Source organism: Pelophylax lessonae (genome assembly GCF_965119305.1).
Source record: "Pelophylax lessonae genome assembly, chromosome: 1".
Classification (NCBI taxonomy): domain Eukaryota; kingdom Metazoa; phylum Chordata; class Amphibia; order Anura; family Ranidae; genus Pelophylax; species Pelophylax lessonae.
The window spans coordinates 13223367-13236811 of NC_138768.1; the positions used below are offsets into that span (position 1 = coordinate 13223367).

General features: G+C 46.9%; 1 protein-coding gene across 4 annotated transcripts in view; it reads left to right on the top strand.

Moving 5' to 3' along the window:
* Positions 1-13445, top strand: part of LOC309555740 (transcription factor COE3-like) — a gene marked incomplete at its 5' end in the record, with an annotated part of 262839 nt that overhangs the window by 213825 nt on the left and 35569 nt on the right. For all 4 annotated transcript variants that reach the window (XM_082257815.1, XM_082257816.1, XM_082257817.1 and 1 more), the window contains one exon: positions 2845-2933. In XM_082257815.1, the coding sequence (XP_082113941.1) occupies positions 2845-2933 (89 nt within the window). The remainder of the gene's footprint in view (positions 1-2844; positions 2934-13445) is intronic.

Below are 13445 nucleotides of genomic sequence, written 5' to 3' on the forward strand. Positions count from 1 at the left end.
TCAGTGAAAGGAATATTGCCCCATCGTTGAATATGCCTCACTGTTGGTGTCAGCGGAAGAAATTATGCCATATGGTTGGCGTCAGTAGGAAGAATAGTGCTTGGTGTTAGTGGGAGGAAAAAAGCCCCACCGTTAGTGTCAGTGAAAGGAATATTGCCCCATCATTGAATAGTGCGAGTGGGAGGAATTATACCCCACTGTTGGTGTCAGCGGAAGAAATGATGCCTTATGGTTGGCGTCAGTAGGAAGAATAGTGCTTGGTGTTAGTGGGAGGAATGGTGCTCCAAGGGCCAGATAAAGGCAAGCAATGGACCGCAGTTTGAAGTTTGTTGGTCTAGAAAACAAGAGAAGGTTGACTTTTTATGGCATTCCATTTAGGCAAAAGTGGAGTAACCCTTTACATCTAGAAGACAAAAGAAGGCAGATATTCATGGCATGGCAGGCAGACAAAGGTGGAGTCACCCTTTAAATCTAGAAGACAAGAGAAGTCTGATCTTACATGGCATGGCAGACCTCCTCTGAACTCCCAATCAATACACATTAGTGCACAGAACACGGGCTGAGTCGGGGAGGGGGGTGGGGGGTCAGGCGTGTAACATGAGCGCAGAATAAACCAGATCATCCATCTTCATCCCGCGGTGGAATCACGGGACACTTTGTGTAGGTGGGATGGGGGAGGGGGGAGGTTCGAGGTCACATGAAGCCATCTCTCCCCCCTTCTCCCCTATCATCATATCATTAGTCATAGAGCGATGAGAGTGCTGAGACTTATTGATCCAATGCTGGGAAGCAACTATCTGACAATTAAAATTAAAAACAAAAGCAGTGGCGCGCTATGATCGAAGGAAGCGTCAGAATGCTCCGACACATAAAGCGCTCCGTCACAACTGTATGGGTCTGTGCAAAAAATACATAAAGTGCAAAATGCAGACAATGTACCGCCCATAAACATCACAAAAATCATTAATGAATGTTGAAAATGTGCAAAGTCCTTGAAATAGGGATCGAATCAAGAGTAAAGTCCGTATCCAAGAAAAGAGAGGTGCGTGTTCAGAGGTAGAGGGATGTCACTACAAGTGCCACCGTCACCATAAAGGGAAGTCCGAGGCGCTTACCAGATATCATGGACTCTACTGCGTGTAGCAAAGAGTCATACATGCCTTGTTCAACCAGGGTGCCCAGGCACACTGGGGTGCCTTGAGGTTTCTTCAAGGGTGCCTTGGCAAAATGCATAAAAATTGCCCAAAACTTGTATACAAGCCGGCGTGTGGATCAGGGTCGTAACTACAGGAGTTGCAATTGCAACCGGGCCCCCTGGAGCATGGGGCCCGGTTGCAATTGCAACCCCTGCAACCCCTGTAGTTACTCCCCTGATCCACACCTGTACACCTGGATAGGAGGGGTGGTGGGGGCAGCATGTAGAGAAATCACTGTCCTAATTTTTCCTCCTGTAGCTGCAGAAGGAAAATGGAAGAGATTGGTTCCTCTGTATGCTGCCCCCGCCACTCCTCCTATCCAGTTCACTTGTGTTCTGCGGTCTCTGGGCCCCTGTGTGCTCCCCTGCCCCCCCCCCCCCCCCCCCCACTGTGCTCCCTCCCCTCACCTGCCAGCTGCTGCAGGGGATGTGTCACAATAGAGAACCAGGAAGGGGTCGGTAAATATGTAATTTACCAGCTCCTTCCTTTTCTGAATGGACAGAGTCATAGTCAGTGACATTGTAAAAAATAAAATAAAATGATAAAAAAATGCAACTCATTGCAGAATCACAATTTGCATACAGTGTGAGCATAGCCAAGGGATTTAGAGGCATGTTTTGTGTATATTTGTACAGGTTGATAGTAGTGTGAGATCACGTGTTTTTGGCCCCACAAACTTTCAAATGGGAGCCCCTGAAAAACTGGTTACATCCTCCGCCAATGATGAGTTCCCAGACCTGCAACCCTGATGTGCCTCTTATGAGGGGCTCCCACCATCCCTGTGCTGAGTTCCAGGGTCTGTACACCTGCTGTTCCCATTATAAGGGGTCCCCACCATCCCTGTGCTGAGTTCCCGGGTCTGTACACCTGCTGTTCCCATTATGAGGGGTTCCCACCATCCCTGTGCTGAGTTCCCGGGTCTGTACACCTGCTGTGCCCATTATGAGGGGTTCCCACCATCCCTGTGCAGAGTTCCCGGGTCTGTATACCTGCTGTTCCCATTATAAGGGGTCCCCACCATCCCTGTGCTGAGTTCCCGGGTCTGTACACCTGCTGTTCCCATTATAAGGGGCCCCCACCATCCCTGTGCAGAGTTCCCGGGTCTGTACACCTGCTGTTCCCATTATAAGGGGTCCCCACCATCCCTGTGCAGAGTTCCCGGGTCTGTACACCTGCTGTTCCCATTATAAGGGGTCCCCACCATCCCTGTGCTGAGTTCCCGGGTCTGTACACCTGCTGTGCCCATTATGAGGGGTTCCCACCATCCCTGTGCTGAGTTCCTGGGTCTGTACACCTGCTGTTCCCATTATAAGGGGTCCCCACCATCCCTGTGCTGAGTTCCTGGGTCTGTACACCTGCTGTGCCCATTATGAGGGGTTCCCACCATCCCTGCACCAGCCTGAGCTTCAGCCCACCTTGAATAGTGGGTGTGATCAAATTATTTTTGAAAAGCAGCCCCAAGTGAGGAGCAAGTGGTGGAAGGCTCTATTGTATGTTCACATCTTTATCATTAGGTTCTGAACTAGGCACCTTCCTTTTCATAGATTGTCATTGTTATGTAGGAAGTGTCTGATCAGTGTATGGTTTGGTTCTTCTTGATGTGGCGGGCGTTTTTTTGTCACCTAACATCTGACATTCCTCTTCACAGCCTTGAATGAACCAACCATTGACTACGGCTTCCAGAGACTACAGAAGGTGGTGCCCCGACACCCAGGAGACCCTGAGAGATTACCTAAGGTGAGATGTCCTCCAACCCCACAGAGTATTACATTAAAGTATATTATTATACACGTGTAAAGGTGTAACCTCACACTTATGGTAAATAATGTGCGTAAGAAATAATAATAATATAGTGTGTATTAAATAGCTGCTGCTGCAAATTAAAGTGCTAGTGCCTTTAAAGTGATTTAGAAAAAATAATGTTACAGCGCTGCAAAGCTACACTGTGCAAAAATGCAAATCAATGCAATGATAAGCTGAAATTGTGCAAAATATACCAATGTGCAAACTATTGCAATCAATATAGCAATGTAACGCTCCTGCGTTTTACGTATGATGTGGATTTTCAGCTGCAGAAATATTCCACTTCAGTAGTCATGTAGAGAAACGCTGAGACACCAATCCCAACTCCCAAGACTCATCATGTGTGGATGATCTCAATTCAGCAAGTAAATACACACACTCAATAAGATGTTTCCTAGAGTGACTTATGTATATAGTAACACAGTGATGATAGGCTGAAGAGACAGGTTGGGTAGAGATGGTAGATGACAGACACTTGAAAGGAAATGTTCTTGAAAGTAAGATAGTAGCAGATGGGATGCAGATAGGTTAGCAATCATGTATGGTAGCAGATGATAGAGTAGCAGGTGAACATACAGGAGAGACCAACCCAGTGCAAGAGCAGATGGTAGTAGGCTCAAGAGCTAGCAATCTTAGATAATGCAGATGTAATAATAGTCCTTAGTATGCAGAGCTAGATAGTGTAAGCTTTAGTATGAAGGTTATAGAGGTTTCCCCTGTGGGGTACTTATCACTAGTAGCAATGTAGCAGAGGAGAGGTTCGGCAAGAGCGGATGATCCGGTAGCGGGATACAGGGATCAGCGCAGCGTGGTTCCGACAGCGAGGTATGCTTGCAAGCATGAGAGCTTCAAGACAGGTTAGCATCAAGGCACAAAGCAGTTTGAACGAACACATGTGAGTGAGAGCCGGCGATCTAAATAGCCATCCAGTCCGGCGCTCAGTGATGACAGCATCAGTCTTAAAGGTGTATGCGCACCTTACCAAAAGAGAATGGTGGGGCGCATACACTTATGAAAGAGTAATTAGGGTACCCAAAGGTACCAGAACATTACAAGCAACAACCTATACAGTGAATTTATGATATAACATTGTCCATAAATTAATATATATAAATAAATAAAGTGTCCATTCAGTGCAGAAGAAAGGTGCTTCTGTGCTTCACTTGGAATAACATGTGAGGTGCTCCCCCTGTGGTTAATTACTTACCACAAAGCGTTAGTATGCTTGCAATGTGTATGAATCCTTTAGTGTAGTCACAGCTTCTTTCCAGCCATAGCCTTGAATGTTCACTATAATGGGAGAGATCCTTGGAGATGGCCCTTCTTAAATCCCCTCGTGAAAAATAATAAAAAGCCATCCATGGTGAAGTATGTATAAAAAAATGTATTGCTAAAAGAAATCTACTTAAAAAATGCAAGAAATAACTAGGCAGATAGAGCACGGCTCGGTGGTACGCTGCTCCCCCAGCGTGCGCTTCACCTGCCGGAAGTGAGGTCAAGGTACGCTCAGCTAATCGCTAGATCGCTAGACGCGTTTCGCCATCCAATCAGGGCGTCTTCCGTAGCCTGAGTTTGGTGAGCTACGGCAGACGCCCTGATTGGATGGCGAAACGCGTCGTAATCGGCTGTTGAAAGCACTATGCTAACAATCCGAAAATCGTCAGATTGTTCTTCAGACGAAATCTTCCTTCCGATGTTCATATCGTGTGTACGGGCCTTTATACTGCAGAGCAAGCGTGCCGTATGGACACTAAAACCACAAGGCAGGAGTACCACATGAAGAGTGCAAGAAAGGGGTGCCGTATGGACGCTAAAACAGCTGGAGTTTTTTTCTAACCAGAAGACTTTACCTAATACCAGGACTGCTGGTAATTATGGTACCTCTGGGACTATGGTGAGCCGGACTGTTGTGCTGGAGGGGAGGAGGGAGGATCAGGTGGTGGGTAATTTACCAAACCTGATTGCAGAGGTTCCTAGGCAGCCACTAACTGTGTCTAAAACCCTTAATTCTGTGCCATCAGTTCCAGATAGGAGCTATGCTAGAGCTGTATCATGTTCATGCTGCTTATAGAAGGGAGCAAGTTGTGGGACTTTCACCTAATGCACCTTCTTCCTTTAAACGCGTGAATATGGATGATAGAGAATTCTGGACCAGTGGGTGGTCGGTGTCAATGAGGTTGAGAGTGTGTGAGAATGTAGTCCAGCATTTGCACTCCTCTGCCTTTATTGGTAGAGATAGGCTTACCATCTTCTACCCTGGTTAACCTAAGCTGTGCCATAAATGTGGTGCCAAGGGACATTTCTCCTCTTCCAGTCCAGAACAGAAGTGCTCTCTGTGTCAGGAACTGGGGCATCTGGCAAGGGACTGTGAGATCAGTAAGTGTAACCTATGTGATAAGACCTTATAGCCAGAGCCCTGAGGCTTTGCACAATAAGCCTGAGTTAGTGGAGGAATTCTTCCACCTGGATAGGGAAGAGTCTGGGTTGGCTGAGGTTGTGCCAGGGGATCCTAGTTTCTCTGTCCTGTCAGAATCTGTGTCTTTGAGGCCGGCTGTGGTGTCAGTGTCCCCCCAGTCTGTGGTTCCCCAGTCAGTGTCAGAAAGTGTAGTTGTCAAGTCTGTGTCTGCACCTGTTGTTTTTCCTAGAGTAGTAAAGGCAGTGGAGGGTGCTGAACCAGCGTATATGGTTGTGCCAACCCCTCCTCCTCTGCGTGGCAGAAGTGCAGCTGGAGGTCAGCAGAGACGGGGGTGGATTAGGTGATGGATTGAATGATAGTTGGGGGGGGGGTGGAGAAGTGGAAGGGAAGAGAGTGGCTCTTGCAGAATGCAAGGTGAATAATGTCAGGGCCAGATTAACGTAGGGGCTATTGGAGCTGCAGCTCCAGGCCCCTACCTTAATATAGGCCCCGGGTTGGCCATATTCACAAGTTACCGCTCTTCTGTCACTTGTAAACACTGAAGTCTGGCTTCGTCCCCAGGCAGCTCGCTCAGAACCTCCCCACACAGCACGAAGGCCGGACAAGGAGGGACAGTTGCCGATGCATGGATGTGTTTATGGGCTTCAGAGACCGCATCCCATGTTGAATTAGGCATGCATGGCTGCACCCTTCCTCCTCTGGGTGCATGCCAAGGCACGGCCCTTAAGGCCCTTCAAAATCCTCAGCACCAAGCCCATGATGCTCTTAATCCGGCCCTGAATAATGTGGAGGTTGGGGTGAATGATGTGGGGAGAGGGGTTAATGCGGGGGTTTTGTCTGGGGATGTCCTGGGGGGAGGGGGTTCTGCCGTTAAGATTGTAGAATGAGGATATGGAATGGTTGGAGGCTAAAAGGAAAAAGGGTAAGGAGCGGAGAGGGGGGAAGGATGTCAGTACTCCTGAACCTGGGAGGGTGGAGGTGTCAAGTGTTTTCTGAGGTGGAGGGTGGAAGTTCTTCTGGTGGTGAGTCAGTTATTTCTATGGAGGAGGAATCCCAAGGAACATTAAAGTATCCAGGGTCTTCAAGTAGGGAGGGGGGTAAGCAGGCTAAGAAACGTGTACCTCAATCATCCTGTTGGCGGTTTCCACTCCATTGAAGGTGGCAAGTGGCGACCATGAATGTCGCCAGCATAAAATCAGCAAGTGCTCGTAACATGGCCTTATTTTTGCTCAGCAGGTTTGATGCTGATATTTTCTTTTTGAAAGAGACCCAGCTGTCTAGTTTGACAGTCATTCATCTGGCGAAGAAGGAGTGGAGGTGCGGCCCTTCCTTCTGGTCTCTAGCGGCCGAGCCTTACACTGGAGTTGCGGTACTTTTTTCCGGCATGGTAACCTGTCAGCGGATTATTGAGGTAGAAATGGGGAGATGCATGGTCTTGGACGTCTCCATGGGGGGGGGGGGGGGGGGTAGGACCTGCGCCTGATTAACATCTATGGGCCCCAGACAAAGTGGGACAGGAAATGCCTCTTCATGAAGATCAAGCCTTTTCTTTTTACAGCCCAGCAAGTTGTCTTCGGTGGTGATTTCAACACTGCCACTAGGACTAAGGACAGGAAAGGTACCGGAGCCAGGCTGGACTGTGAGGGCTTTTTTTTTTAAATAAAATAGCTAGAGAGGCAGGGCTGGTTGCACATTCACTGCTGCCCAGACAACACGGGATTTACTTTTCAGCGAGGTAGTAATCAGAGTAGAATGGATAGGTTTTTAAAAGGGGAACTCTGCCTTCTCGGCACCAGTGTGTCAGGCGGTGGAGTTTTCCGATCACTGTATTCTGTCTGTGACTCTAAATAGCCCCGATATACCACCTAGAGGGAGGGGTACCTGGAAGCTGAATTCTACATTTCTGGACGATGAGGTGAGTCATTCCCTTGAGGATTTTTTTCAGGCACAGGTATCGATCATGGACTTTTGCAGCAGTAAGTCAGAGTGGTGGGAGCTTACAAATCAAAGGATCATTGGGTTTTTCAAGGCCATAGGAAGAAATAAACAGCCTGATAAGTTTTTTTTTTTTTTAAAGCCCGTGGTGTGTGAAACACACTCCAAAAACTTAACACCCGGTGCATAAAAAAGTGCACACACGCAAACGTGGACACACAAAAAGTGCACAAGGCGTACACATGGCCCTCCTCCGAAGAGGAGGGGCCCTGACCCTGATCCCCCGGGGCACGAAGCTCCTGACGGGAACTGAGGTACTCACTTTGGTCCACCCAGCCAAAGCCGGGCAGACCCCATTCTTCAGGGGGACTGCCGAAACAGCCCACCCCGAGTACTAGGTGGGGCTCCCCCGAAGGGAGACCCCATGGGAGAGGGCGAACTAAGCCAAAAGGCCATATCCACCCCCTCCCAAGACTTACAGGGCAGGCCCGAGGACCTACGCCATCAAAGTCGTGCAAAGTGCTCAACCAAAAGGGACAAACGTGACACACAACAAAAAAAAAACAGAGTGGGGAAAAGGGAAGTGGAGAAGTGCAGGGTAGTGCCAACGTGCAAGACCTTGGCAGGCCCCCCGGCCAGGAATAAAAAATTCCTCTGGTGTTGGCCAAAAGGCCCACCCCAAGAGGCAGGTGCTTGAAAAAGTGTGATGGTGCAGTGACCAAGGTGCCACAAAAACTCAGGTGAGCTGCCCCTCACCAGTGAAATTGAGGCACCCCTGGGCTGCCACCCCAGGGGCACGTACACCACGGGCTTTTTCGGTCTCAGCCTGATAAGTATGTCACCTACCAGCATCTGCTGAAGAAGCTTGATAGGCTTGTCTCGAATAATGGAGATCCGGGGATGATCTCTGAGGTTAAACTCTTGCTCAGGGAGTGTCAATATGACAGGCATGCCTCTTTGGTTCTGGAAAGGGATCATGGGAAATATCACTCGCCCGACCCTTACCAGAATTGCAAACAAGGTAGAGCAGTTAAGTCAGTTGTAGGCCTGGTTGACAGTACGGGTTCCTTGACAAAGTCCAGCTCAGGGATCCTGAAAACCACCAGGTCATATTATGCTGACCTCCTGGGCAGGAGGGACCTTGATCGGGCAGGCATGTCAAGTTTTCTGGATTCTATTCCAGGATTGGGAAATGACAGTTCTCTTGTGAGTTTGACAGAGGACATCACTGCAGATGAGGTGGTTAAGGTGATTGATAAGCTTGCCATACAATATGTTGTATGATTTGTAAGATTTATAATAAACAAAAATATACACTTTAATGTCCCCCCCCCCCCCCCACAATCACACACTATTATTAATATACATTTATATAGCTCTTACTTATACCGCAGTGCTGTACAGAAAACACTGAGCCAGTCACATCAGTCTCTGTACCAGAGGAGCTTACACTCTAATGTCCCCCCCCCACAGTCACACTATTATACATTTATATAGCTCTGACATATACCGCAGTGCTGTACAAAGTAATACAGCCATTCTCAGCAATCTCTGCACTAGATTGATCCAATATCAATCATATCGGTCTCCTGCCAGTGTATTGGATCCAATACTGTAACAAATTGGAATGGATACAAAGTTGCAGTGATAAAAAAATAAATCTCCGGGCGGATTTCCTGAGGGTAACAACAGCAGACATGCTTGGGTAATGTGTGATGAAATGGCTCTTATACTTTCTGTCTTGAGTAACAGGGTGACAACACTGGAGCACAACTGGGAGACAGGCACAGAGCGTCGTCACCTTATAACAGGAAGCTCCTGAATGAGGACCTTAATGGCAGGATCACTAGATATTATTTTAAAGAAAGCTTCTGATAAAGATTGAAGATGACTTTTGGAATGACACAAACACATTAAAGCCTCTATGACATTTTAGTGATTGGGTTTCCATCCAGTAAATATTCCTGTTTACCATTCACAGCTATTACTGTATGTACTTTGTCATGAGATGTTTCCTTTGGGGTGCAGATACTTCGTCTTTCCGTCACCACCCGGCTATCAGCCATGTGTCCTCACTCTTCTAAAAGCTGATCCTAGATAATAACCCCATTCTTCCACCCATCATACGCTTTTCCTCCGCTCCCTCGCGACGTCCTCCCCCCACCCCCATCTTCCAGCGTCCGCGTGCTGCGACCGATAAATTGAAGGTAATGTCTTCAGGCAGGTACAGGCACGGAGGGGAAAGGGGGTCGTGTGATCAGGAATGACAGCTTAAAGCAGCCTCCAAATTGAAGCCATTCATCACACGGTGACAGGTCCGAGCTGCTAACAATACACACAGTTTATTTATCTGTGAGTGTTGTGTGTGTGGGTTGGGGGGGGGGGGGGGGGGGTTGTGGGTCCTATGTATGTCAGTGTGACTCAGCATCACTACACAGTCCTCTCACCTCTCCCGATCCTTGTAAGACTGCAGACCACAGCAAATCACATCAAGATATGACTTCTATGCTGATGCTAAGAGCCCATATATGCTTTTAGGATGATCTATGCTAAGGGCCCGGTTATGGTCTTGGGACTTCTTACGCTAAGGGCTAATTTATGCTTTTGGGACCATTTACGTCAGAGTTTCTCAACTGGGGTTCCTCCAGATGTTGTTAGGGGTTTCTTGAGCAAGGAACAATTTCTGCCTCTCAGATATTTCAGTTATTTCAAGAGTTCCTTTGTGTTGAAAAGGTTGAGAAAGGATGATCTTCACTAAGGGCCCAATTGTGGTCTTAGGACTATTTACGCTAAGGGCTCATTTATGCTTCTGAGACCATCTACGCCAGGGTTTCTTAATCAGGGTTCCTCTGAGACCATCTACGCCAGGGTTTCTTAACCAGGGTTCCTCTGAGACCATCTACGCCAGGGTTTCTTAATCAGGGTTCCTCTGGGACCATCTATGCCAGGGTTTCTTAACCAGGGTTCCTCTGAGACCATCTACGCCAGGGTTTCTTAACCAGGGTTCCTCTGGGACCATCTACGCCAGGGTTTCTTAACCAGGGTTCTTCTGGGACCATCTACGCCAGGGTTTCTTAACCAGGGTTTCTCTAGGACCATTTATGCCACAGTTTCTTAACCAGGGTTCCTCTGAGACCAACTACGCCACGGTTTCTTAATCAGGGTTCCTCTGGGACCATCTACGCCAGGGTTTCTTAATCAGTGTTCCTCTGAGACCATCTACGCCACGGTTTCTTAATCAGGGTTCCTCTGGGACCATCTACGCCAGGGTTTCTTAACCAGGGTTCCTATGGGACCATCTATGCCAGGGTTTCTTAACCAGGGTTCCTCTGGGACCATCTATACCAGGGTTTCTTAACCAGGGTTCCTTGGAAGCCTAGGTTTCCTCCAGAAGTTGCTAGGTGATCCTTGACCAAGGTACCATTTCTGCCTCTCAGATAAGTTCACACTGACACCATTGATCTTTTTAGCTATCTGTAAAAGAGGAGTTCTTCTCAATAACCAAAAGTGTAAGGAGCATTCTTCTTACTGACCATCACACCAATGTATCATGAGTTGTAGATATAGGAATTTTTAGAAGGGTTCCCCTAAGACTGGCAAATTATTTCAAGGGTTTCTTTGTGTTGAAAAGGTTGATAAAGGGCTGATCTACTCTAAGGGCATGATAATGGTCTTGGGACCATTTAACTAAGGACCCATTTATGGTGTTGGAAAAATTTAAGCTAAGGGCCTATTTATGCTATTGGGACCATTTATACCAGGGGTTTTTCAAGCACAGTTCCTCCAGAGGTTGCTAGGGGTTCCTTGAGCAAGGAACAATTTCTGCCTCTGAGATAAGTTTCCACTGACACCATTGATCTTTTTAGCTATCTGTAAGGGGGTAATTCTTTCTAATGACCACACGTATAAGGAACATTCTTCCTTTTGACCATCACACTAATGTATCATGAGTTTTGAATATAGTCATTTCTAGCAGGGGTTCCCTGAGCCCGGAACATTGTTTCAAGGGTTCCCCTGTGTGGAAAAGGTTGAAAGAGGCTGATCTGCACTAAGGGCCCAAATATGGTCTTGGGACCATTTACACTAAAGGACTAAATGCCCATTTATGCTTTTGGGACCATCTACGCCGAGGGTACATTTATGTTATTGGGACCATTTACGCTGAATGCACATTTATGCTATTGGGACCATTTACGCTAGGGTTTCTCAAACAGGGTTCCTCCAGGAGTTGCTTGGGGTTCCTTACACAAAGAACAATTTCTGCCTCTCAGATAATTTCCAATTGACACCATAGATCTTTTGTAAAGGTGATAATTCTTCCCAATGACCACAAGTGTAAGGAATGTTCTTCCCTACTGACCATTATACTAATGTATCATGAGTTGGAATTATAGTAAGTTTTAACAGAGGGTTCCTTGAGACTGGAAAGGTATTTCAAGGATTCTCCTGTTTTGAAAAGGTTGAAAGAGACTCATCTACACTAAGGGCCCAATTATGGTCTTGGGACTAATTACGGGAAGGGCCCATTTATGCTATTGGGACCATCTATGCTTAGGGCTCATTTATGCTATTGGGAATATCTACACAGAAGAAGGCACATTTATGCTATTGGGACCATCTATGGTGAGGGCACATTTATGCTAATGGAACAATCTACGCTAAGGGCACATTTATGCTTTTGGGACCATTTACGCTAGGGTTTCTCAAACAGGGTTCCTCCAGGAGTTTCTTGGGTTTCCTTACTAAAAGAACAATTTCTGCCTCTCAGATAAGTTCCCACTGACACTATTGATCTTTTTTAGCTACAGATTTTGGATGGTGATGATTCTTCCCAATGACCACAAGTGTTCTTCCCTACTGACCATTACACTAATGTATCATGAGTTGGAATTATAATCATTATTAGCAGAGGGTTCCTTGAAACCGGAAAGGTATTTAAAGTGTTCACCTGTGTTGAAAAGGTTGAAAGAGACTGATCTATGCTGAGGGCCCAATTATGGTCTTGGGACCATTTATGGGATGGGCTCATTTATGGTGTTGGGATCATCTACACTGAGGGCCCATTTATGCTATTGGGACCATCAACACTGAAGGCACATTTATGCTATTGGGACCATCCACACTGAGCGCCCATTTATGCTATTGGATCAACTTCACTGAGGGCACATTTATGCTTTTGGGACCATCCACACTGAGGGCCCCTTTATGCTATTGGGACCATCTACACTGAGGGCACATTTATGCTACTGGGAACATCTACACTGAGGGCCTGTTTATGCTATTGAGACTATCTACACTGAGGGCACATTTATGTTATTGGGACCATCTACACTGAGGGCACATTTATGTTATTGGGACCATCTACACTGAGGGAATATTCTATTTGAACCATCTACACTGAGGGCACATTTATGCTATTGAGACTATCTACACTGAGGGCACATTTATGGTATTGGGACCATCTACACTGAGGGCACATTTATGGTATTGGGACCATCTACACTGAGGGCACATTCTATTGGGACCATCTACACTGAGGGCACATTTATGGTATTGGGACCATCTACACTGAGGGCACATTTATGCTTTTGGGACCATCCACACTGAGGGCCCCTTTATGCTATTGGGACCATCTACACTGAGGGCACATTTATGCTACTGGGAACATCTACACTGAGGGCCTGTTTATGCTATTGAGACTATCTACACTGAGGGCACATTTATGTTATTGGGACGATCTACACTGAGGGCACATTTATGTTATTGGGACCATCTACACTGAGGGAATATTCTATTTGAACCATCTACACTGAGGGCACATTTATGCTATTGAGACTATCTACACTGAGGGCACATTTATGGTATTGGGACCATCTACACTGAGGGCACATTTATGGTATTGGGACCATCTACACTGAGGGCACATTTATGGTATTGGGACCATCTACACTGAGGGCACATTCTATTGGGACCATCTACACTGAGGGCACATTTATGGTATTGGGACCATCTACACTGAGGGCACATTTATGGTATTGGAACCATCTACACTGAGGGTACATTCTATTGGGACCATCTACACTGAGGGCACATTT